This window comes from Bos indicus, chromosome 29 (assembly GCF_029378745.1).
Source record: "Bos indicus isolate NIAB-ARS_2022 breed Sahiwal x Tharparkar chromosome 29, NIAB-ARS_B.indTharparkar_mat_pri_1.0, whole genome shotgun sequence".
NCBI lineage: Eukaryota > Metazoa > Chordata > Mammalia > Artiodactyla > Bovidae > Bos > Bos indicus.
Genome location: NC_091788.1, coordinates 12,118,120 through 12,143,796, shown reverse-complemented (window position 1 = coordinate 12,143,796; position 25,677 = coordinate 12,118,120). Strand labels below are relative to the sequence as shown.

General features: G+C 40.6%; 1 protein-coding gene across 14 annotated transcripts in view; it reads right to left on the bottom strand.

The window, feature by feature from the left end:
• Window positions 1-25,677, bottom strand: part of DLG2 (discs large MAGUK scaffold protein 2) — a 2,332,068-nt gene that overhangs the window by 464,490 nt on the left and 1,841,901 nt on the right. For all 14 annotated transcript variants that reach the window (XM_070783335.1, XM_070783336.1, XM_070783337.1 and 11 more), the window contains one exon: window positions 11,100-11,168. In XM_070783335.1, the coding sequence (XP_070639436.1) occupies window positions 11,100-11,168 (69 nt within the window). The remainder of the gene's footprint in view (window positions 1-11,099; window positions 11,169-25,677) is intronic.

The window sequence follows — 25,677 nt, the reverse complement described above, 5'->3', positions numbered from 1 at the left end:
CACAGTGACTGTATATTTTGTAAGTAAATATCTAGGCACTTAGACTAAGAAGACTGACTACTTTAAATCAGCACTATTTTGGGAAATTGAAGTATGCTAGTTGTAAAAGAGCGTCTCCCATTAAGGCAAAAGAAGCTGGCTAGAGAACAAAAGGGCAAATGATTCCAGTCGAGGTCCTGTTCACAGAGTGTTCCCTGGAAAGGCCAACTGTTCAGGCCTAATGTGGGAACAACAGAGGCTCCCTGGCCCCACCAACGCATAGTCTCAAGAGCCTGTCGTGGTCTTAAGAGTGTGGAGAGGGACACTCTTGTGCCAAATAGAGGTGCATGGTTATCCCTACATAGACAGGCCTGTTCCACTGAGCAAGAACGACAGCGATAGCTCCACAGACCAGCTAACCCGAGATGATGGGTTCCCCTAGATGCATTTGTTTACAGGCAAGACCACTTGCTGGTTCTCCTTGGGCTTACTGATGGATTTGGGAGAAATTTTTTGGTTGGGGTCAGTTAGACCATCCACTCCATATGGATTCCTTCGATTCATAGAGGGTGGTCAACACTTTTCAGGGCAGCTATTTTATTGATGTGAAAATGCTAGTTTCTAGAAAATTCTGCCTCTGTATTGTTGCTAAAATGATTTTTTAAGGTAAGATAAAATAGTGTATTCCCTCTACTGGACAAAAGGAAGTATTTGAATAGTTGAAGATTAGGAGGAGGCAATGGCACCCCACTCCAGTACTCTTGCCTGGAAAATCCCATGGATGAAGGAGCCTGGTAGGCTGCAGTCCATGGGGTTGCTAAGAGTTGGACACGACTGAGAGACTTCACTTTCACTTTTTCACTGTCATGCATTGGAGAAGGAACTGGCAACCCACTCCAGTGTTCTTGCCTGGAGAATCCCAGGGGCAGGAGAGCCTTGTGGGCTGACGTCTATGGGGTCACACAGAGTTGGATACGACTGAAGTGACTAAGCAGCAGCAGCAGCAGGAAATCTTTGCAGTATTAGGAAAATACTTCCAGGATTTTTGGCACATGATTTTGCGGAGAAGGCAATGGCACCCCACTCCAGTACTCTTGCCTGAAAAATCCCATGGACGGACGAGCCTGGTGGGCTGCCGTCCATGGGGTCGCTGAGGGTCGGACACGACTGAAGTGACTCAGCAGTTCTTTTCTTTTTAACCCCTGTCTAGTTCCAAACACATTCGTCAAAACGCAATTTGTGTTACCTCTCCTGAGAAACCTACCTGGCTTCCCAGAGGCAATAGCTTTTTACCATTTCAGTTTTAACTCTAGTGGCTATCTCCCTATTGCTAAACATATGCTTATATTGGAGCAGCTGACCCTTGAGCAAAGGGTGGGAGTGAATCTGAGTGTAATTTATGGTTAGCCCTCCATATCTGAATTTACCCCACATCTTTGAATCCAACCACCTGTAGGTAGTACAGTACTAGAGCATTTTTATTGAAAAATATCCACATATAAGTGGACCTGCACAGTTTGAATTCACATTGTTCAAGGGTCAACTTCATTTCACTAACTTCTGTTTTGTTCCAGAGTTATCTCTGGGATGGTCTTTGTTATGTGTGTTTTAATCCTGTTTCTGTCCCTTGGTAGGTTTGTTAAAATATTTGGTAACCCGTGGCTGTCTGTCCACATTTAAGAACAAAGTGGTAGAAAGGCTTTGGAGAGTGTTGCACATAAGGGCAAAGCTTTTTTACCAAAAAACTTCAGGTTAGAGGGGCAAACCTGAAACTTGCTCCCTAATTAGCACGTGTGTGTGAGTGCACACACACACCATCAGTCACTCAGTTGTGTCCAACTCTTTGCAAACCCAGGGATTATAGCCCGCCAGTCTCCTCTCTGCATGGGATTTTCCAGGCAAGAATACTGGAGTAGGCTGACGATTCCTTCCCCAGAGGATCTACCTGCCCCAGGGATGGAACCCGCGGCTCCTGCATTGGCTGAAGGATTCTTTACCACCGAGCCCCCTGGGAAGCCCCAACTAGCACGTAGAGCAGGGCTTTGGTGTGGGTGCGGTTCCTCAGGAGAGTCCTCCTGTTTCTTTAGAGCAGAGAGTTCATTTCCCGACTGGTGGTGTGGACTTGCCTGGCAGCTGCTCTGCATGCAGGGCTGTGCCTGCTGCGTGGGGACATCTTGTCACATCATCCTATTCTCAGGCTCTGCTCTCAGTGCCATCTGCTGTCACTATTCTGCAGGCTCCGGGTTTCCTGGGCTCTGTTAGGCAGATCCGCTCCTCTCTGCACTCTGGGCTCCTCTCTACAAGGCAGCTTCACCGTGGAGGGCTGTGCTGTGGGAGGCAGCCCTGGAAACACATCTCCAGGAGACGGCAGTCACATAGACTGCCACGGGCGAGGTGCCCTGGAGCCACAGCACGTGCCCTTCTTCTGGAGCTGATCTAAGGCAGGGCTGCCTCTCTCTGCCTCTTCCATCTCTCCCCTTCCATCTGCTTTCTGTCATGCAGAAGTGTGCTGAAATCTTCTGGCCTTTGATGCCCCCTCTCATTTCCTTTATAGTTATGGGACTGTCCTCTCGCCCTGTTTTGTTATTCCATTAGCTTCTTTTTAATGGGGTCTCAGGAGGAAGAGGAGATTAAGATGTGGGCTGCGTCTGTCAACTTGAACCCGAAGCAAGGCACTCATACTGTTAATGGGGATGTTATTCTGCCTCGTTATGTCTGGCATAGCTATAGATGATTCAGATATCAGTTTAAGAAACCGCAGTAACTCTATGAAGAGGCTCAATGAGATAGTTCTGTTGTCTCTATGGATCAAATTAACTGGGAATCTGAAATATTTCCACTTATCTTATGTCAAGTAGTAGCAACTTAGGTGAAAAATACATAAACATATGGCCTTTTAAAGTACATTCATTTTTATAAATATCCTATGTAGTTGCTTTTTTCATGAAGGCATCAGGAAGGAGAGTTTTCAAATAATGAAATTTCCAATTTCAGCTGATTACCTACTTTCAGCAGTATTACACCTTAATGGGAAAACTGCTAAAGGCCCAATGACCTACACAAAATGTAAAATACCTCTCCTACTGGGTGTACAGTGACAATGACTTTATGCCACATTATCTATGTATTTGATGGTCAGCAGGGCACATATAGCATAAACTGTAGCGTTCTGGGCTTTGGAGAGAATTACTAAGGTGTTGCCTTCTAAATATTCCAGCAATGCAAGGTTAATTCTGTCTCAAATATTTTGTATCAAGAAATGTTTTACATACATAGGGACATATATATATGTATTTAATAATAAGCGTTCAATATAGGTCTTCAAACTAACCCAGGCTTTAAAAATGAGTTTTGTTTTCTCAGAACACTTGGACGAAGCGTATATTCAACTAGTACTTGGCTGTTGTTTAGCTGTTCAGTTGTGCCTGACTCTTTGTGACCCCATGGACTGTAGCCTGCCAGGTTCCTCTTTACATGGAATTCTCCAGCAAGAATACCGGAGTGGGTTGCCATTTGCTTCTCCAGGGGATCTTCTTGACTCAGGGGAAGAACTTAAGTCTTCTGCATTGCAGGTGGGTTCTTAACCATTGAGCCACCTGGGAAGCCCCAGCTAGTACTTATTACAGAAAGGTGGTGAGTCCTATGCTTGTCTCCCTTTGGCTGAATAGGAAGTTCATGCTTATAGATGGGATGTGTTCTGTTTAAGATTAACAGTAGATGGCAGAAAGGTCAGGATTCAAAAACTACTTCTTTGATTACAGAGTCAGTTTTTTTCTATGATTGCAGAGAACAGAATATTCTTCATGGTGGATTATTAACTAGGTAAAACAAACTACTCTATACCAGTTAAAACAATGGGACCTAGTCGAGGATACCATTTCCTGTTTTTGAGAAATGGGGTCACTCTGTTCCGACGTCAGGGTAAGGCCTGCACATTTTTTGGCTTCATCTTGACGGAGGATTAGTGTTAGCGATTGCATTTATCACAGAGGTCATTTCACTCAAGTGGAAAACAGTGCCAAATGCTAAAGAATGCTGATTGGCAGCTGCTAATAAGCTTTTGTGAACAAGAAGAAAGAAGGAAAAGGTTTGGAAACAGCTCTAGCAGGAAATGCCATTGTTCAGCATAGCTTGAGGGAAGGCTTCTCTGTGTAAGGACTAATCCCTGGAACGACAGCCCAGCCACCCTGCGTGCTGCTGAAGGAGGTCTGTTTAAGGAACTAGGAGGGGGAGGTGGAGGCCAGTGGTAAGCTCAGCCCCAACACCCTCGCCTCTACCACAATTAACACTTCAGCCTGCACGTGGCCTCCAGTGCCATGCCAGGTGATGGGCTATTCATTCTACTTAGACTCTTAGGCTTAGAGTCAGTTCTACTTCTTTATCATTTTTTATCCTAGGAAATTCTTCACTATGTCCAGCTTAGTCTGAATGTAGCTTATAAATGGCGTGACCACTGATTTCCAACTCAATAAAGCCTTTTTCATGCCACATTATAGGAAATGGAGTTGTACAGTGAAGCCAATTAGATTTCAAATCTAGGCTTGCTATATTCTATGTAAGGGTCTTTGGGAAAATTACTTAATGTCTCTGAGGATCATTTTTTTAGGAAAAAAGATGCCTGTTTCATAAGATTATTATGGAAATAAAATCAGATAAGATAGGTAGATGGCTGGAAGGATGGATGGATAGATAGCCTGGTACCTAATAAGCACTCAGTGAATGTTAGTTTCTTTTCCCTTGAAGAAATACAATGGATTTATACTGTTTTTACTCCCAATAAATTACACATTTTGAATATGATCTCATTAAGCACATGATGAAGCTTTCTTCTTCAAACCAAAGAATCCTAATCCCGTCAGTGTTTGCTTGATAAAATGCTGTCCCATCCCTTTGTTAACTCTGGATGTCTTTCCTTGGTCCTTTCCACATATCCAATTTAACCTGTAGAATTCAAAACCAATCATAGTTCTCTGGAGGATGCAACAACCAACTGAGTTTTGTGGGAGTGTTTTTCTAAAGTATGGTACTTTCTAGAAGGAGAGAAGTATGGAGGATACAATCATAAGCCTGCATCAACTTGCACTGCAGGTTCTGACTGATGGATGTTCTCACGTCCAACTGGAGAATACTCACAGACTGCAAAGGCTAGTTCCTCTCGTGTGTTTACGTAGTCCCTTTGCTTTAACTTTTTAAGAGATATATATATCCCAGTAATGTTAGAGCATTTCTTATTCTGGTCCTAAATTATTCTCTTGGAGCTGAGAAGAAGCTGATAAGTAGAAAAAGCTTAGGTTGTTCTTTCCTTGTTTAATAAGCATATAAATACAATCTTGGTAATCAAGGTACTTTTAATATATATTAACTTAGCAACGAGGCAAGCTCAAAGAGTGGTTTGAATTGCTTCCACAAATGATTATTATGTATATAGAAATATGCCTCCCCAGAATATAGCAAAGATACCAGTGACTGACTTTTAATAAAGCCTTATTTGATATATGGAGAAGGAAATGGTAACCCACTCCACTATTTGATATAGATGAGAAACTCTCATGGCTTATTGATTTACCTTATGTATAACAATAACAGCAACAACTACTATAGCAAACACACATACAATGCTAGTACTAATATAAAAATTAAACATATATGTAATTTTAATTCTTAAAAGAACTCGATAAGGAAATATCATCGGTATTTCTGTTTTACATATTAGGAAACTGAGGCACAAAGAAACCAAGTAACTTGCTGTCACATAGCTTGTGAATTCCTTAGCCTGGATTTAAACACTGAGAGAATGGTGAGGATTCATGATCTAGACCCTCTTGTATATTATTATAGAACCAAATGCTATGAAGTATTTATTGAAAACTTTTTTTTTTTTTAAGAAATAGAACAAATGTCACAATGAATATAGTAGTTTATTATTGAGAAAAGTTACCTGGTTCTTTCAGAGCTAAGTTTCTATTTAGTGAACCACTACTATCTCTGTTTTTTTTTTTTTTTAATTATTGGAGTATAGTTAATTTACAATGTTGTGCTGGTTTTAGGTGTAAAGTGAAACAGTTATGTATATATTCTTTTTCAGATTCTCTTCCCATATAGGTTATTACAGAATATTGGGTGGACTTCCCTGTGCTATACAGTAGGTCCTTATTAGTTATCTATTTTATACATAGCAGTATGTACATGTTAATCCCAATCTGCTAATTTATTACTTCCTCCCATGTTTCCCTTGTGGTAAACCTAAGTTTGATTTCTAGATGTGTGAGTCAGTTTCTGCTTTGCAAATAAGTTCATTTGTATAATTTTTTACTAGATTCCATATATAAGCGATATTATATGATATTTGTATTCCTCTGACTTATTATGATAATCTCTAGGTCTACCCATTTTGCTGCAAATGGCATTATTTCATTCTTTTTTATGGCTGAGTTATATTCCATTATATGTTTGTGTGTGTGTGTGTGTGTGTTATATGCGACCACATCTTCTTTATCCATTCATCTGTCTTGGCTATTGTAAATAGTGCTGCAGTGTATACTGAGGTGCATGTGTCTTTTCAAATTATGGTTTTCTCTGGATGTATGCCCAGCGGTGGGATTGCTGGATCATATGGTAGTCCTATAGTTAATTTTTTAAGGACCCTCCATACTGTTCTCCGTAATGGTTGTATCAATTTACCTTCCCACAAAAAGTGTAGGAGAGTTCCCTTTTCTCCATACTCCTTCCAGCATTCATTGTTTGTGGATTTTGTGACGACGGCCATTCTGACCAGTGTGAGGTGATACCTCATTGTAGCGCTGATGTGCACTTCTCTAATAATTAGTGATGTTGAGCATTTTTTCATGGGCTTTTTGGCTCTCTGTACATTTGAAGAAATGGCTATTGATTAATAGATTTTCTCTCCACTTTTTAATGGGGTTGTTTGTTGATATTGAGGTGCATGAGCTGTTTATGTATTTTGGAGATTAATCTCTTGTTGGTCACATCATTTGCAAATCTTTTCTCCCATTCTGTGGGTTGTCTTTTTGTCTTGTTGATGGTTTCCCTTTGATGTGCAAAAGCTTTTAACTCATTTTTGTTTTCATTATTCTAGGGGATGAATCAAAAAAGATATTGCTGCAATTTGTGTCAGTGTTCTGCCTATGTTGTCCTCTAGGAGTTGTACAGTATCCAGTCTTACATTTAGGTCTTTAAACCACTTTGAGTTTATTTGTATTCCTATGGAGGTATTACCTTTGTGCTGGGTCCCGGTGCATTTGAAACCTGGTGTGTGCCCTCCGAGAGTCTCTGCTTCTCTCAGCCCTGTGGTGCGCCTACACTCAGGACCCGCCTGCCGTCAAAGCCAAATGCTCCGGGGTTCTTCCTCCCAATGCTTGACTCTCAGGCTGTCTTGGAGTGCTATTTTTATGTGGGAATGCCCCTGTGTAACTTCTATGGGCTTAATATTTTTTGCTGGTGAAGTCAAAGTGTTAAGTCACTCAGTCGTGTCTGACTCCTGTGATCCCATGGACTACATAGCCTGCCGGGCTCCTCTGTCCATGGGATTCTCCAGGCAAGAGTAATGAAATGGGTTGCCATTGCCTTCTCCAGGGGATCTTCCCGACTCAGGGCTCAAACCTGGGTCTCCTGCATTGCAGGCAGATTCTTTACTATCTGAGCCATTTTTGCTGGTAGGGCTGTTTTAATATGGATGTCTGCCACCTCTTTCCTCCGTGTATGCTGGGTGTTATTACCCTGATAGAAGGTATGGCTGATGGTGAGGTGACCTGGGCCTGCATTGGATACTGAGCGGGGCCTTCCCTTGCTCTGAGGTTGTCTCTGCCTTGTCAGAACAGGGTCTGCTCCCTAGTGGTTGGAGCAGGGACCCGAGATCTGTTTCTGATTTGCGGTGTGAGGCAGGTGGGATTGGAGCACAACCGCTGGGAGAGAAGTCGCTGAGCTTTCCTCCTCTAGGGTGGTTCACCCGTGCGTGTGCTCTGCTGTGTCACTTTTCACCTGGTCTGCGGGCTCATACACTAATCCGCTACTGGACCTGCTCTCAGCACCGCCTTAACTGTAGGAATGGCAGCAACCGGCTTCTCTCAGGCATTGTATTCACTAGGCTACCAGCTTACACGCACTTAAGTCAGGTCCCAGAACTGCCGTGACTGTGCAGGACTGCCCTGGGAATTATGGAGGCTGCTCAGACTGTGACCTGGCCCAATCTCTATATGTGTGTGCCCACAAAGCCCACAGTTGCTAAAGCTAGACTCCTCTCAGTGGTGGGAGCTCTTGCTCATTCAGGTGTTCGGCAGGGGATGAGTTTACAAAGCCGGCCGGGGTGGTGGGGAGGTGGATGGGTATAGATCCCAGGTCCCCACAGCCCACAGCCGTGAAGAGAGAGTTCTGCCCTCCCTCCTTAGTTGCACAGGCCCTGGGGCTCAGCTGTGGTTTCAGCTCCACCCTGCATGTGGGCCTTCCGCCAGGGTCTGCTCTTGAGGTTGTGCTGGAGCACACACAGGGGTGGGGCTGGGACCACAGGCGGGCACGCCAGCCTGCTCAGGCCGGAGCCCCTCCGAGCACCCAAGGAGGTTGGGGCGGGCACGTGGGGAAATAGGAAACGGCGGCCGGGACTTCTTTCACAAACATGCGCGGTTGTGGAGCCCCTTACCCGTCCCTTCAGGCTGTCTCTTTGCAGCTGATCACAGTCTCCTCCCTGACCCCGGGTTCCAGCACCCAGCCTCCATCCACACCAGCACACACGACTCAGGCTGGGAGGCGCAGGGCTAACACACACCGTCCATGCAGGTCTTACTCTGTCCTGCCTGGTTGCTGCGCTCTCCTCTGAGCCCCTGAAGCTCCCCTCTGTCCCAGCTGATCTTCCCACCAGGAAGGGGGGTGGTTCCCCAGACTCAGGAACCTCTCCTTCAGCTCCCCCACAAGGGTGCGGGTCCCTTCCCCTTTCCTCTTTGCTTTCTTTTGTCCTTCCTGGTTGCATGGGGATTTTATCTTTTTAGTGTCTGTGGTCCTCTGCTAGTGTTTAGCACATGCTCTGTTGTGAGAACTGTCCCATTCCCGATGTACTTGTGCAGAGAGGTGAACTCCACATGCTCCTGTTGCGCTATTGTGACTCCTCGCCCCTCCTATCTCAGTTTTCTTCTTCTTAATAGAGGAGGTAGAATAGTTTGATGTTCTTTACCATCAAAAACAGAGGAGGAGGAGGAGGTATCTATCTTATCGACGGGAGAGCAGTTGGTCTTATAGAAGTCACATTCCTTTCACTCATGTTCCTATGGGTTTGGGGAGATTCAGTGGAGTTTTTGTTAGAGGCAAGAAAGGACACCCCATAAAAAAGTGTTTCTAAAATTTATGTTTTTCCAGGAAGGTCAACATCTTCCTCCCAAGTCTGTGTCCACTTATGGACTGTGCTGACGTGGAGAAGAGGAGAAAGTTGGGCAAGGAGAAAGGCGGCAAGGACTAACCCAAGGTAAGTTCCACCTGAAGGGTAGAAAAGAAAGATGGGTGCTGCTCATGTCTGCAAGCCTCGCATTTGCAGCTGCTGAGGACAGATGGGAAAGAGTGATCAGGTGCTTTGAGGAGGGACTGACGCTGCTTGGGGAAAGTGGTGAATGTGCCAGAAGACTGCAGTGCGCTGCTTCCAGGGAGTCTGAAGGTAACTGAGGTCCTAGGGGACCATGTCTTGGTGGGGGGGCGGGGTTGCTCAGTTTTCTTTGCATTGGTGCATGTTTGGTTCTCCACCCATCCAGGCTACATCACCAGTGATCACTAACAGAAAGGAGATAGCCACAGGAGAACAGTAAGAAAGCTATTTCTCATATTTTAAAAAAGACTTGGAAAATTTTATTTGAGCCAAATGAGGGTAGCATCTCAGAAAGCTCTGAGAGCTGAAGTACCCATTAGCAGTCAAGACAGTTATATAATTTTTTTTTTGAGACAGAGGGCTGTACATTAAATGACATATTATTAAAAAAATTTTTTTATTGCAGTATAGTTTTTTTACAATGTTGTTAGTTTCTACTGTACAGCAAAGTGAATGAGCTATACTTATAAGAAATACCATTTTTCTATTTTTTGAACCCCGTAACTACCAGAGAAGTAATCTAAGAGAAAGAAAGGTCTAGAGAGTGGTATGAAAGAGAGCAGATGACTCCTCTATCCACTCCAGAGCACTTTGGTGGACCCCAAGTCTTAATAATTATGTTGGAAAGAGAGACAGAGGTTTGACTAAAACACGAGATTTCAAAATGGAGAGAACTAATGAAGTTAGAGGTTTGAATTAAAATGCCATTAAGGAAGCCTACTTGTCCTGGGAAATAGGATTGAACAAAGTATAGATGGTAACAGATATTGGAAAAATAAAATGATTTCATTTTTATACAGTAACCAGTTAAAGGTTCTCAATTAAACCAGTCATGAGTATAAAGCAAGTGGAGGGAAATATTAGCCCCTTTTTCTTAGCCCCTTCAGCTTCTGCCCGATGTGGGAATTTAGAAATGCAAAACACTCGGTCCTCTATATGTAAGCCTGGCCAGCCAACATCGCCACTCCCATCTTCTGCCTCGCACACCCAGTGCCACAGAACTCAATCACGTCAGTGGCCTTTGGCCACCTCACCTCACTGGTGTTCATGGTTTTTCATGTGCTTTTTCTCCTGCAGCGAGTACCCTTCCTTTAAATGTCTGTTAGGCAGATATCCACAGATGCTTCAGTTCTTAGCTTGAGAGTTAAGTCAGGATGGTTTCAGAGAAGACCTGTTTCCCCTTCCCTCTTTGTTACCCATTCTCAGTCAAATATCCTTTCTGGATCCTTCCTTAATCCCTTATATGTATGCCCCATGTGATGCTTATGCCATATAGAGGTAGCTATCTATATTTCTGTCACTCTTAATATGTAATGATCCTGCTGAAGGAAAACAAGAGTTCTCACTTGACTTATTGCAGTACTTTGCTCAGTGGTTGGCGTATAACAAAAGCATTAGAAATATTTGCTAACAGAAAGGAAAAAATGGGAGCAAAGTGGTGAAGGAGGGTGGGGGAAGGAAAGAAAAAGGAATTTATGCTCAAAGTGATGAGGGTGCATAGTTTGGTTTAAAAGAAGACTCTATATTATTATCTTACCCTTCCAGGGAGATGGCCCGTTGGAGAGTCACTGAAGGCTGACGGGTTGCAGTGCTGTGTTGGGAATGACTGCAAGAAAAGAAAGACAAAACAAACACAGGTCATTCATTTAAAATATCTTTGCACATTCTAATCAGGCCTATGGTCAAAAAAACAATCAATCTTAGAAGAAACACAGGAGTGATTAAACAACTGTTCTTTGCTGATAAATAGAATCATCCACCAAACTAAAACACTCTACCAGGTAAGGGGTTAATTTTTCTTTATCATTTGATGTCAGCATATTTTGTTCAAAAAGCAAGCTTTAAATGAAGGGTAACTGTGAAAAGAAACGTATTTGGAAGAGGTCATTATTTTCCCCTTGGAATAAGACAATGTAGAACATAAAAATACATTTCATTATGATGCAATGTATTTCTTTTTTTTAATTTAAATTTATTTATTTTAATTAGAGGCTACTTTATATGATGCAATATATTTCTAAAAAATGCACATTTTTTTCTAACAAAACTTTAAACAGAGCAAATTTGAAAATTGGAGTAGTATTTAGTACAAATTTATTAATTTAAATTTGGAAGAATAAAAATAAATCAGCTATTGAGTGAACATAAAAGCTTGAAAAATGGGATTTTCAGTTGCATATTGATGTTAGAATTTAATGTAATTTTGAATTTATTTTGGTTGCACGATAATAAGGTAAGACTGATTTTATGGATAAGTAGTTGCAGTAGATATTGTAGTATCTAACATTTATTGAGCACCTATTGCCTGAGTTACTTTTCTAAATATATTTTTTACATCCTTTATTTCTTACAACTCTGTAAGGCATGTACTGTCCCATTTGACAGATGAGGAAATTAAAGTACAGGGCAGCTTAGAAACTTGCCCAAAGTCACGTGGTAAATACCTGTGCTTGGACTGGCAACTAGACTGACACTAGTGCCTTTCTTCATATCACTTTCCAAATGGTAACAACTTTTTGGTTTTAAAGATTTTTGCCTTACTATCTAAGAATACTCTTCATTTGGATATAGAGATGCACAGTTTACAATCTAAGAGCAAAAAGGAATGCATTGTGAGTTTCCTTTGTGTAAAAGTATATGATAAAATGTATTTCAAGCTGTAATTTTAGTAGTATTTAAAAATTATTTGTAACAGTTATGTATACATTATACATATAGTGTATGAAGGTGTATATACTTTCATGTAAATATATATATATATATAGAGTGAAACTTGAGTTAAATATTTGTAGAACATGAGGCATCTTCATACTATTCTAAGACTTCTCAGCACATACCCTGAATACACTGCCCCTGTCAAAGAGAACCAAGCTATACAGGTTGCAGATTTTTATTCAAAACGTTCATCCTCATGGGTGAGAAGAGGTAGCTCTCTCTGATGAGTATTTAACTGTGACATGGGTAATATTTACCTGAGGTTGAGGGAGCAGAATGTGTGACAACAGCTAAAATCTAGAGAGTGGTTTTCTTCAAGCTAAGCCTTGTGTCCTTTGTTTCCTGACTCCCTCATAGTGCTGAGCAATACTCACGGCACTAAACGCATTTGACTGACTAACTGAAAGGAAACGCAGCATTCAAGAGCCAGACCATGTAGCCAGACTGCTGCTGCCAAGTCGCTTCAGTCGTGTCTGACTCTGTGCGACCCCATAGACGGCAGCCCACCAGGCTCCCCCGTCCCTGGGATTCTCCAGGCAAGAACACTGGAGTGGGTTGCCATTTCCTTCTCCAATGCATGAAAGTGAAAAGTGAAAGTGAAGTCGCTCAGTCATGTCCGACTCTTAGTGACCCCATGGACTGCAGCCCACCAGGCTCCTCCCTCCATGGGATTTTCCAGGCAAGAGTACTGGAGTGGGGTGCCACTGCCTTCTCCGCATAGCCAGACTGCTGAGTTCAAATCCCAGCTTTTTCATATAGACTACTGTGACCTTGACTGAGCTTCTTAAAGTTCTCTGTAATAGTATGTTCCTCATAGGGTAGTTATAAGGATTCAATAAACATAGTTTTTAGAACAGTGCCTGTTATATGGTAAAAGCTACATAAAAGTATTTATTAAATAAATCAATATGATTTAGCAGAATGTCTACTTTGTGATGTTTCATACTAAATAAGCATAACTATTTATATCATTTCAGTTAGCCATAAAGTCAATGCCACAAGATATAGATTTGTGAGTATACCCTAACTTGATAAAATTAAAATGTAAAAATAACATTATAAAATTAATAGAAATCAGCCACAACAATCAGATGAAGAAAAAGAAAGAAAAGTTATCCAAATTGGAAGAGAAGAATATGCAGACAATGATACTATATAGAGAAAATAAGGTGCTACCAAAAACTAATAGAGCTCATCAATGAATTCAGTGAAGTCACAGGATATACAATTAATATACAGAAATCAGTTGCATTTCTTTCTACTAATACCAGAAAGGTAAAGTTTAAAAAAAAATCCCTTTTAAAATTGCACCAAAAAAAAAAAAAAAATACTTAGGAATGAACCTGACCAAGGAGATGAGACTTACATGCTGAAAACTAAAAAGTGCTGATAAAGTAAACTGAGGATGATTCAAAGAAATTCACATTGTTAAAATGGCCAAACTACCCATAGCAAACTATAGATTTAATGTGATCCTTATCAAAATACCCTAAAATTTATATGGAATCACAAAAGACCTAGAATTGCCAAAGTAATCCTGAAGAAAAAGAAAAGAGCTGGATGCCTAACTTTCCTAGTCTGCAGACAATACTACAAAGCTACAGTAGGAAAAACAGTACAATATTGAACAAAAACAGACATATGGATCAATGGAATAGAAAGCCCAGAAATAAACCCAAGCACTTATGGTCAAAATTAATCTACAACAAAGAAGGGAAGAACACAAACATAGAAAAGAGTCTCTTCAATAAGTGGTTCTGGTAAACTGGACAGTTTCATGTAAAGGAAATTCAGAGCATCCTCTAATATCATATATAAAAATAAACCCCAAACAGATTAAAGACCTAAAATAAGACTGGATCTATAAAACTCTTAGAAATCAGACAAAACATTCTGACATAAATTGTAGCAATGTTTCCTAAGGCCAGTCTCCTGAGGCAATAGAAATACAAGCAGAAATGAACCTAAGTTGAACTTATACTGTGGCTGAAGGGCAGGGCCAGACAAAGTGTGGTCCCCTGGAGAAAGGAGTGGCAAACCACTTCAGTATTCTTGCATTGAGGACCCCATAAAAATAATGACAAAAAGATATGACACCGGAAATGAGACCCCCCCAGGTTGATAGGTGTCCAATATGCTACTAGGGAAGAATGGAGAAACAGCTCCATAAAGAATTAAGAGGCTGGGCTAAAGCAGAAACATTGCCCAGTTGTGGATGTGTCTGGTGGTGAAAGGAAAGTCTGATGCTGTAAAGAACAATACTGTATAGGAACCTGGAATATTAGGTACAAAAGTTATGACCAACCTAGATAGCATATTCAAAAGCAGAGACATTACTTTGCCAACAAAGGTCTGTCTAGTCAAGGCTATTGTTTTTCCTGTGGTCATGTATGGATGTGAGAGTTGGACTGTGAAGAAGGCTGAGTGCTGAAGAATGGATGCTTTTGAAGTGTGGTGTTGGAGAAGACTCTTAGAGTCCCTTGGACTGCAAGGAGATCCAACCAGTCCATTCTGAAGGAGATCAGCCCTGGGATTTCTTTGGAAGGAATGATGCTAAAGCTGAAACTCCAGTACTTTGGCCACCTCATGCGAAGAGGTGACTCATTGGAAAAGACTGATGCTGGGAGGGATTGGGGGCAGGAGGAGAAGGGGACGACAGAGGATGAGATGGCTGGATGGCATCACTGACTCGATGGACGTGAGTCTGGGTGAACTCCGGGAGTTGGAGATGGACAGGGAGGCCTGGTGTGCTGCGATTCATGGGGTCGCAGAAGAGTCGGACACGACTGAGCGACTGAACTGAACCAAGGTACATTGGAAGTGGTCAAATAGGAGATGGCAAGAGTGAACATTGACATTTTAGGAATCAGCAAACTAAGATGGACCAGAGTGGGTGAATTTAATGCAGATGACCATTACATCCACTACTGTGGACAAGAATCTCTTAGAAGAAATGGAGTAGCCCTCATAGTCAACAAAGAGTCTGAAATGCAGTACTTGGATGCAATCTGAAAAACAAAACAATGATCTCAGTTCATTTACAAGGCAAACCATTCAGTATCACAGTTTTCCAAGTCTGTGCCCCAAAAACTAATGCTGAAGAAGCTGAAGTTGAACATTTCTAGGATTACCTACAAGACCTTCTAGAACTACCACCAAAAAAAAGGTGTCTTTTCCATCATACAGAACTGGAATGCAAAAGTAGGAAGTCAAGAGCTACCTGGAGTAACAGGCAAATTTGGCCTTGGAGTACAGAATGAAGCATGCCAAAGGCTAACAGAGTTTTGCCAAGAGAACACACTAGTCATAGCAAACACCCTCTTCCAACAACACAAGAGAGAACCCTACACATGGACATCACCAGATGGTCAATACTGAAATCAGACTGATTATATTTTTTGCAACTGAAGATGGAGAAGTTCTATACAGTCAGCAAAAACCAGACTGGGGGCTGACTGTGGCTCAGATCATGAATTCCTTATTGTCAAATTCAGACTTAAATTGAGGAAAGTAGGGAAAACCACTAGACCATTCACATATGACCTAAAAGAAATCCCTTACAATTATACAGTGACAACAGCTACTGCTTATTTAGAACTTAGTTCAAATCAAAATGTCTTACTAAGTCAAATCCCTTACAGTGAAAGTGACATGTAGATTCAAGGGATTAGATCTGAATGACAGAGTGCTTGAAGAACTATCAGCAGAGGTTCATAACATTGTACAGGAGGCAGTGATCAAAATCTCCAAGAAAAAGACATGCAAAAAGGCAAAATGGAGGCCTTTTGCCTTTTTATATTGGCAAGGAGGAAGCCATACAAATAGCTGAGAAAACAGAAGTGAAAGATCAAGGAGAAAAGGAAAGATACACATATGTGAATGCAGGGTTCCAAAGAATAGCAAAGACAGATAAGAAAGCCTTCTTAAGTGATCAATGCAAAGAAATAGAGGAAAACAATAGAATGGGAAAGACTAGAGATCTCTTCAAGAAAATTAGATACCAAGGGAACATTTCATGCAAAGATGGGTACAATAAAGGACAGAAATGGTATGGAAATTACAGATGCAGAACGTATTCAGAAGAGGTGGAAAGCATACACAGAAGAACTATACAAAAAGATCTTCATGACTCAGATAACCATGATGATGTGATCATTCACCTAGAGCCAGACATCTTGGACTGTGAAGTCAAGTGGGCCTTAGGAAGTATTACTACAAACAAAGCTAGTGGAAGTGATGGAATTCCAGTTGAGCTATTCCAAATCCTGAAAGATGATGCTGTGAAATTGCTGTACTTAATATGCCAGCAAATCTAGAAAACTCAGCAGTGGCCATGGGACTGGAAAAGGTCAGTTTTCATTCCATTCCCAAAGAAAGGCAATGCCAAAGAATGCTCAGACTACCGCACAATTGTACTCATCTCACACGCTAACAAACGATGCTCAAAATTCTCCAAGCCAGGATTCAACAGTATGTGAACCATGAACTTCCAGATGTTCAAGTTGGATTTAGAAAAGGCAGAGGAACCAGAAATCAAATTGCCAACATCCATTGGATCATCAAAAAAGCGAGAGTTCCAGAATAATATCTACTTTTGTTTTATTGACCACACTAAAGCCTTTGACTGTGTGGATCAAAACAAACTGTGGAAAATTCTTCAAGAGATGGGAATACCAGACCACCTGACCTGCCTGCTGAGAAATCTGTACGCAGGTCAGGAAGCAACAGGTAGAACTGGACATGGAACAACAGACTGGTTCCAAATAGGAAAAGGAGTCCGTCAAGGCTGTATATTGTCACCCTGCTATTATGCAAAGTACATCATGGGAAATACTGGGGTGGATGAAGCACACGCTGGCCTCAAGATTGCTGCGAGAAATATCAACAACCTTAGCCATGCAGATGATACCACTTTAATGGCAGAAAGCAGAAAGGAATTAAAGAGCCTCTTGATGAAGGTGAAAGAGGAGAGTGAAAAGGCTGGTTTAAAACAACCTTCAAAAACTTAAGATCATGGCATCTAGCCCCATCTCTTCTTGGCAAATAGATGGGGAAGACAATCAAAAAATGACCACAATTACAAATGCTAAGACATGGAAGCAACCTAAATATCCATTGACAGAGAAATGAATAAAGATGATATGGCACATTTATACAATGTAATATTAGTCATTAAAAAGAAGGAAATAATGTCATTTCCAGCAATATAGATCTAGAGATTGTCATAGTGCATGAAATATGTCAAAGACAAATATCATATGATATCACTTACATGCAGATTCTAAAAAGAAAGGATACAAATTAACTATTTACAAAACAGAAATAGTCTCACAGACTTAAGAGAAATTGTTACCATGGGGGAAGGGTGGGGGGAAGAGGGGATAGTTACGGCATTTGGGACTGACATGTATACCCTGCTACATTTAAAATGAATAACCAACAAGGACTTTATAGCAGAGGGAATTCTGTTCAATATTATGTAACAAAGGGGGAAAATTGAAAAAGAATAGGTACATGTGTATGTATAACTGAATTACTTTGTTGTATACCTGAAACTATGACAACATTGCTAATCAACTATCCTCCAATATAAAAAGTAAAAAAAGGGAGCAAATTACCTAAATAGACATGTCTCCAAAGAGCACATGTAAATGGACAACAGGCACAGGAAAAGATGCTCAACATCATCAATTATTAGAGAAATGCGAATCAAAACTACAAAGAGGTATCACCTCACACCAATCAGATTGGCCATCATCAAAAAGTCTACAAATAATAAATGCTGGTGAAGATGTCGAGAAAAGGAAACCCTGTTACACTGTTGGTGAAAATGTAAACTGGAAGAGCTGACTCATTTGAAAAGACCCTGATGCTGGGAAAGATTGAGGGCAGGAGGAGAAGGGGATGACAGAGGATGAGATGGTTGCATGGCATCACCGACTCGATGGACATGGGTTTGGGTAAACTCCAGGAGTTGGTGATGGACAGGGAGGCCTGGAGTGCTGTGGTTCATGGGATCTCAGAGTCGGACACGACTGAGTGACTGAACTGAACTGAACTGAACAGTCGCTATGGAGAGCAATATGGAGGTTCTTTTAAAACTAAAAACAAACAAAAAAACTAAAAAAAAAGTTACAATAAGATCTAGCAATCCCACTTCTGGGCATACATTCAGAGAAAACTCTAGTTTAAAAAGGTACATGCACCCCAATGTTCATAGCAGCACTATAGTAGCCAAGACATGGAAGCAACCTAAATGTCCATCAGCAGATGAAAGGATAAAGAAGATGTGGTATGTATACATGATAGTATTACTTATCCATAAAAAAGGATGAGATAATGCTATTCACAGCAACATGGGAGGACCTAGAGGTTATCATACTAATTGAAGTTAGTCAGGGAAAATAAATATGATATCATTTACCTGTGGAACCTAAAAAATGATACGGATGAACTTATTTCCAAAACAGAAACAGATTCACAGAAATTAAAAACAAACTTATAGTTACCAAAGGGAAAAAGAGGCAGAAGGCATAAACTAGGACTTTGGGATTAGCAGATATAAACGACTATACCTAAAATAGATAAATAATAAGGTCCTACTATATTACACATTCAATCCCAAAGAAAAGCAACGCCAAAGAATGTTCAAACTTCTGCACAATTGTACTCATTTCACATGCTAACAAGGTCATGCTCAAAATCCTCCAAGATATACTTCAGCAGTATGTGACCTGAGAACTTCCAGATGTACAAGCTGGATTTAGAAAAGGCAGAGGAACTAGAGAACAAATTGCCAACATTTGTTGGATCACAGAAAAAACAAGGGAATTCCAGAAAAACATCTACTGCTTCATTGCTTATGCTAAAGCCTTAGATTGTGTGGATCACAACAAACTGTAGAAAATTCTTCAAGAGATGGGAATACCAGACCACCTGACCTGCCTCCTGAGAAACCTGTATGCAGGTCAAGGAGCAACAGTTAGAACTGGACGTGGAACCACAGACTGGTTCAAAATTGGAAAAGGAGTTTGTCAAGGCTGTATATTGTCACCCTGTTTACTTACCTTCTACGCAGACTGCATCATATGAAATGCCAGGCTGGATGAATCACAAGCTGGAATTAAGATTGCTGGGAGAAATATCAACAACCTCAGATATTCAGATGATACTATTTTGTGTGAACTTGCAAAACGGTGGAGTAGAAGGATGTGTGCTCATCTTCTGCGAGAACTCCAAAATTGCAACTAGCTGCTGAACAGCTGTTGACAGGAGAATGTTGGATCCCACCAAAAAAAGATAACCCCATGTCCAAGGGCAAAGGAGAAGCTCCAACAGGAATGTAGGAGAGGCTCAATTGTGTTTAAAATCAAACCTCAGAGATGCTCAGAGGGAGCAAACAAAGCCTTATGCGCAACAGGACCGAGGGAAAGGAAGAGGGATCCAATAAGAGACTGAGCCAGACCTGCCTGTGAGTGTCTGAGTGTCTCCTGCAGAGGCACGGGTCAGCCGAGGGACAGGGGCTCTGGCTCCAGCAGTCCTGGAAGTCGTGGCATGTGGCACAAGTCCTCTTGGTGGAGGTGGCCATCAGCCCCACTACTGAGCCACCGACCAGATGACCCACAAACTGGAGAACAATTATACCAAAGACGTTTTCACACTGTTGCCAAAGTTCTAGGGCCCACATCAGATTTCCCAACCTGGGGATCTGGCAAAGGGACTGAGAACCCACAGGAAATTTGACTTTGAAGGCCAGTGGGTTTTGATTCTAGAACTTCCACAGGACTGGGGAAAGAGAGACTCTTGGAAGGCACAAAGAGAACCGTGTGCACACCAGGACCCGGGAGAAAGGAGCAGTGACCCCACAAGAGACTGAGCTGGACTTGCCTGAAAATTTGGGAGTCTCCGGTGCAGGCTTGGGTCCATAGTGGTCTGCCGCGGGGTCAGGGACGCTGACTGCAGCAGTCCTGGGAGGTGCAACATGCTGGCCTAAGTCCTTTTGGAGGAGGTCCCTGTTACCCCATCATAGTTTGGCCTCAGGTCAAACTACAGGGAAGGAACACAGCCCCACCCATCAGCAGAAAACTGGAATAAGGATTTACTGAGCATGGCCATACCCACTAAAGTAAGACTCAGTTTCCTCACAGCCAGTCCCTTCCATCAAGAGGCTTCCACAAGACTCTTATCCTCATCCATCAGAGGGCAGACAGAATAAAAACCACAACTACAGAAAACTAACGAAACTGAACACATGGATCACAGTCTTGCTAACTCAATGAAACGATGAGCCATGCCATGTAGGGCCACCCAGGATGGACAGGTCATGGTGGAGAGTTCTGACAAAATGTGGTCCACTGAGAAGGGAATGGCAAACCACTTCAGTATTCTTGCCTTGAGAACCCCGTGAACAGTATGAAAAGGCAAAAAGATAGGACACTGAAAGATGAACTCCCCAGGTCAGTAGGTTCCCCATATGCTACTGGAGAAGAGTAGAGAAATAACTCCAGACAGAATGAAGGGATGGAGCCAAAGCAAAAACAACACCCAGTTGTGGATGTGACTGGTGATGGAAGTAGAGTCCGATGCTGTAAAGAGCAATACTGCATAGGAACCTGGAATGTTAGGTCCATGAATCAAGGTAAATTGGAAGTGGTCAAACAGGAGATGGCAGAGTAAACATCAATATTTTTTGTATGGGTGAATTTAACTCAGATAACTATTATATCTACTGCTGTGGGCAAGAATCTCTTAGAAGAAATGGAATAGCCTCAGAGTCAACAAAAGGATCCAAAGTATACTACTTGGTTGCAATTTCAAAAGTGACAGAATGATCTCAGTTCATTTCCAAGGCAAACCATTCAATATCACAGTAATACAAGTCTGTGCCCCAACCGCTAATGCTAAAGAAGCTGAACTACTGAGCCCACATGCCACACTGCTGAAGCTCATGTGCCTAAAGCCTGTGCTTCTCAACCTGGAAATGCAGTGAAGTGAAGGTTGCTCAGTCGTGTCCGACTCTTTGTGACCCCATGGACTATACAGTCCATTGAATTCTTCAGACCAGAATACTGGAGTGGGTAGCCTTTCTGTTCCCCAGGGGATCTTCCCAACCTGGGGGTCAGACCCAGGTCTCCTGCATTTCAGGTGGATTCTTTACCAGCTGAGCCATGAGGGAAGCCAAGAACACTGGAGTGGGCAGCCTATCCCTTCTCCAGCAGATCTTCCCAACCCAGGAATTGAACCAGGGTCTCCTGTGTTGCAGGCAGATTCTTTACTAACTGAGCTATCAGGGAAGCCGTTCTCCGCCTGGAAGCCACCACAATAAGCTCATGCACCACAACAAAGAGAAGCCCCATTCCCTGCAACTAGAGAAAGCTTGCATGCGGCAGTGAAGATCCAGTGGAAAGCAAAATGCATACACAATTTTAAAAACTCAAAGATAAATTCACACTTAATTCCACTGTCTGGTCTCAGGCTTTACAGAATCACCTAATTTAATTTTCAGAGCTGTCCTATAAGGTAGTTATGAGTATCCCCATTTTATATATAAGAAAAAGAACATATAGAACCTAAATACCATGTCAGAAAACAACAGCTTTCAGATATGGAGCCAGAATTCCAACTAAAGTTATTTTTGTTTCCAAGTGTATGTGGTTTAAACTCTGTGATAATGACTCTCTGTATATCCACATGTGTTTCACCTCATTTTATATATACACAGACCATGCAGCACCTCATATCTGCATTTTCCCCTCTTATATTGTAATTACATCCTTTCTGGTAAGGTTTCCGTAATTATTATTTTGGTATTATATAATGTTACTGCCTCTGAAGATGTAATTTATTTAATCACCCTTTTACAATTGGCTATTTGGGTTATTTCTATTATTTTAATATTAGAAACAATGCTACAATGAATATACCGATATCAATTACTTCTTTATACTTGACAATTTCCTTTGAATGTATTCCCCCAAATGGAAACATTAGGTTATATTTTATGATTTGTTATCATTTTTCAAAGGTTTGTACCATTTATTGCCTCTAAAAATATGTGTCACTTTCACCACAATCTTAAAAGCACCGATAATGAAAAAAACACTGATAACATAATAGGTACAAAATGATATTCCATATATATAAGTATTTATTAATGAGAATGACTTTTTTTCCTATAGGTTTATCTGCTAATTCTATTTCTTTTGTTTAAACTGTTCAATATTTTTTCATTTACTATTTATCTTCCACTGGTTTATAGAGTACCAATATTTCTAAAGATCAATAATGCTTACTAACCAAGATTAATGAGTAACTGGAACTATTAATAGCTTCCTCACCATTAAACTGGCCCTTATAATGAAAACAAAGAATTATTCAGTAATCTAACTTTACTTATCACTACCTTAATTACTTTAATATCCTGCTCTAAATTATTCCAATAATGTCCCTTTTAAAGTTTCAGGGATAGATTAAGTACAAAAGGTATCATGAAGTGCTCATACAATTTGACTACTTTCCTATTACACATGCAAAGTAGCTAGTTTCTCCTAGCATGTAAATTTGGAATAAACAGAGCTTTTTACAATATGAAATTACTCTTTTACTCTACTAAGACAAGTATGTTGAATGATCTGAGAGTCAAGACCTATGGATGCAAGGGAATTTTTGTTATACTCTGATAGCTACATTTAAGCAGTACTTGCAGTGGGTATTAGAAGCTACCTGATAGTGACCATAAGTATTTAAAAAAAAAAAACAAAACAAAACCACACCAAATATCTTCCCCTTGGGACCAGTAGGTTCCATCCTTTCAATATTGTTGGGTACATACACATAATGTTGCTAGATCCACTATGACTAAAAAACTACAGCCTGGCTATTCTACCTCCTCCAACAGAGAGGCTAGCCAGAAGGAATTCTGAGAAGTGTGGTGGAAAGAACCAAAGGAGGAAAGCACAGCTTAAAGCTTTCAAAAGCAAAAAGAATTCACCACCACGAAACCAGCTTTACAACAAAAGTTAGAGGAAATTCTCTGGAAAAAAACCAAAAGGCCCCAACCAGAAACAAGAAAAGTATGGAAGAAGAGTGTGCTGGCAAAAGCAAACATACCATAAAGGTAGGAAATCATCCACACAAAGCTAGGAGGGATGTTAAAAGACAGAAGTAGTATAATTGTATGTAAACACAATAAGCATTTAAGGCATACACAAGCACTTAGATGTAAAATATATCAAAAACAGTAAGGGGAGGAGAGTACGTATGTAGGGTCTTTAAAATCTACTTGCAATAAAGATGTCGGCAATTTAAAACAGCATATATGTGTGTGTGTATATATATATATAGACTGCTATATAAAAAGCTCATGGTAACCATAAATAGAAAACCTACAATAGATACACATGAAAAAGGAAAAGGAATCCAAATATAATACTAAAGAGTGTCATCAAGCCACAGGATAAGAGACCAAAATGAAAAAAAAAAAACAAAACCTACAAAAAGAAATACAAAACAATTAACAAAATTTCAATAAGGCCATACATGTCAATAACTACCATAAATGTAAACAGACGAAATGCTCCAAACAAAAGACACAGATTGGTTAAATGAATACAAAAACGAGACCCATATATATGCTGACTACAAGAGAGTCACATACATACTGAAAGTGAAGAAATGGAACACGGTATTCCATTCAAATGGAAATCAAGACTGCTGGAACAGCAATACTTATACAAAAAAGAATTTAAAGTGTTATAAGAGACAAAGAAGGACACTAAATAACGATCGAGGGATCAATCCAAGAAGAATATGTGACAATTGTAAATACATATGCACCCAATATAGGAACATCTCAGTGTATAAGGCAAATATTGTCATGTGTATAAGGAGAAATCCACAGCGACACAATGAGAGTAGGGTACTCTAATACCCCACTTACATCAATGGATGGATCATCCAAATAAAAAATCAACAAGGAAACATGAACCTTAAGTAGCAGACCAAACTGACTTAACTGATACTTACAGAGCATTCCACTTGAAAGCAGCAGAATACACTTTCTTTTCAAGTGCACTTGGAACATCCTCCAGGATAGATCACAGGCTAGGCCACAGACAAGCCTCAGTAAATTTAAGAAAACTGAAATCTTGTCAAGTATATTTTCCCACCACATGCTTTGTGACTAGAAATCAACTACAAGAAAAAAACAAATGCAAAAACACAAACACGTGGAGGCTGAACAATATGCTACGAAACAACCAATGGATCACTGAAGAAATCAGAGAAAATCAAAATATACCTAGAGACAAATGAAAATTAAAAAACGACAATCCAAAACCTATGGTACATAACAAAAGCAGTTCTAAGAGGGGCATTTATAGTGATACAAGCTTACCTCAGAAAACAAGAAAAACCTCAAAATAACCTAATCTTACACCTCAAACAACTAGAGGAAGGAGAACAAACAAAACACAAAGTTTGTAGAAGGAAAGAAATTGTAGAGATCAGAGCAGAAATAGAAACAAACAAAAAATATCAATGAGACTAAAAGCTGGTTCTTTGAAATGATAAGCAAAATTGATAAACCTTTTGTCAGACGCATCAAAGAAAAAAAGGTAGAGGGCTCAAATCAATAAAATGAGAAATGAAAAAGAAGAAATTACAGGTGACACCACAGAAATAGAAAGGATTGCAAGAGACTACTAAGAGCAAGTCTATGCCAATAACATGGACAAACTAGAAGAAATGGACAAATTCTTGGAAAGGTACAATCTTCCAAGACTGAGCCAGAAGGAAAAACAAAATATGAACATACCAAGTACCAGAATTGATATTGAGTAAGTAATTAGAAAAACTCCCAACAAACAAAAGTTCAGGGCCATATGGCTTCTCAGGCAAATTCTATCAAACATTTAGAGAAGAAATAACACACATCCTTCTGAAACTCTTCCCCAAAAATTGTGGAGGAAGGAACACTCCCAAACTCATTCTACAAGCCCACCATCACCCTGATACCAAAACAAAAGACACCACAAGAAAAGAATATTACAGGCCAATATCACTGATGAACATAGACACAAAAATCCTCAACAGAGTACAACCAAACCAAACCCAACAATGCATTAAAAGAATCACACACCATTATCAAGTGGGATTTATCCCAGGGATCCAAGGATAGTTCAATATCCACAGATCAATTAGTGATACACCACATTCACAAACTGAAGAAGGAAGATCATATGATCTTCTCAGTAAATGCAGAAAAAGCTTCTGAAAAAATGCAACAACATTTATTTTAAATGTTTAATTGGAGGATAATTGCTTTACAATGTTGTGTTGGTTTCTGCTGTAGAACATCGTGAATCAGTTATAACTACACACATACACACGTGCATGTATAT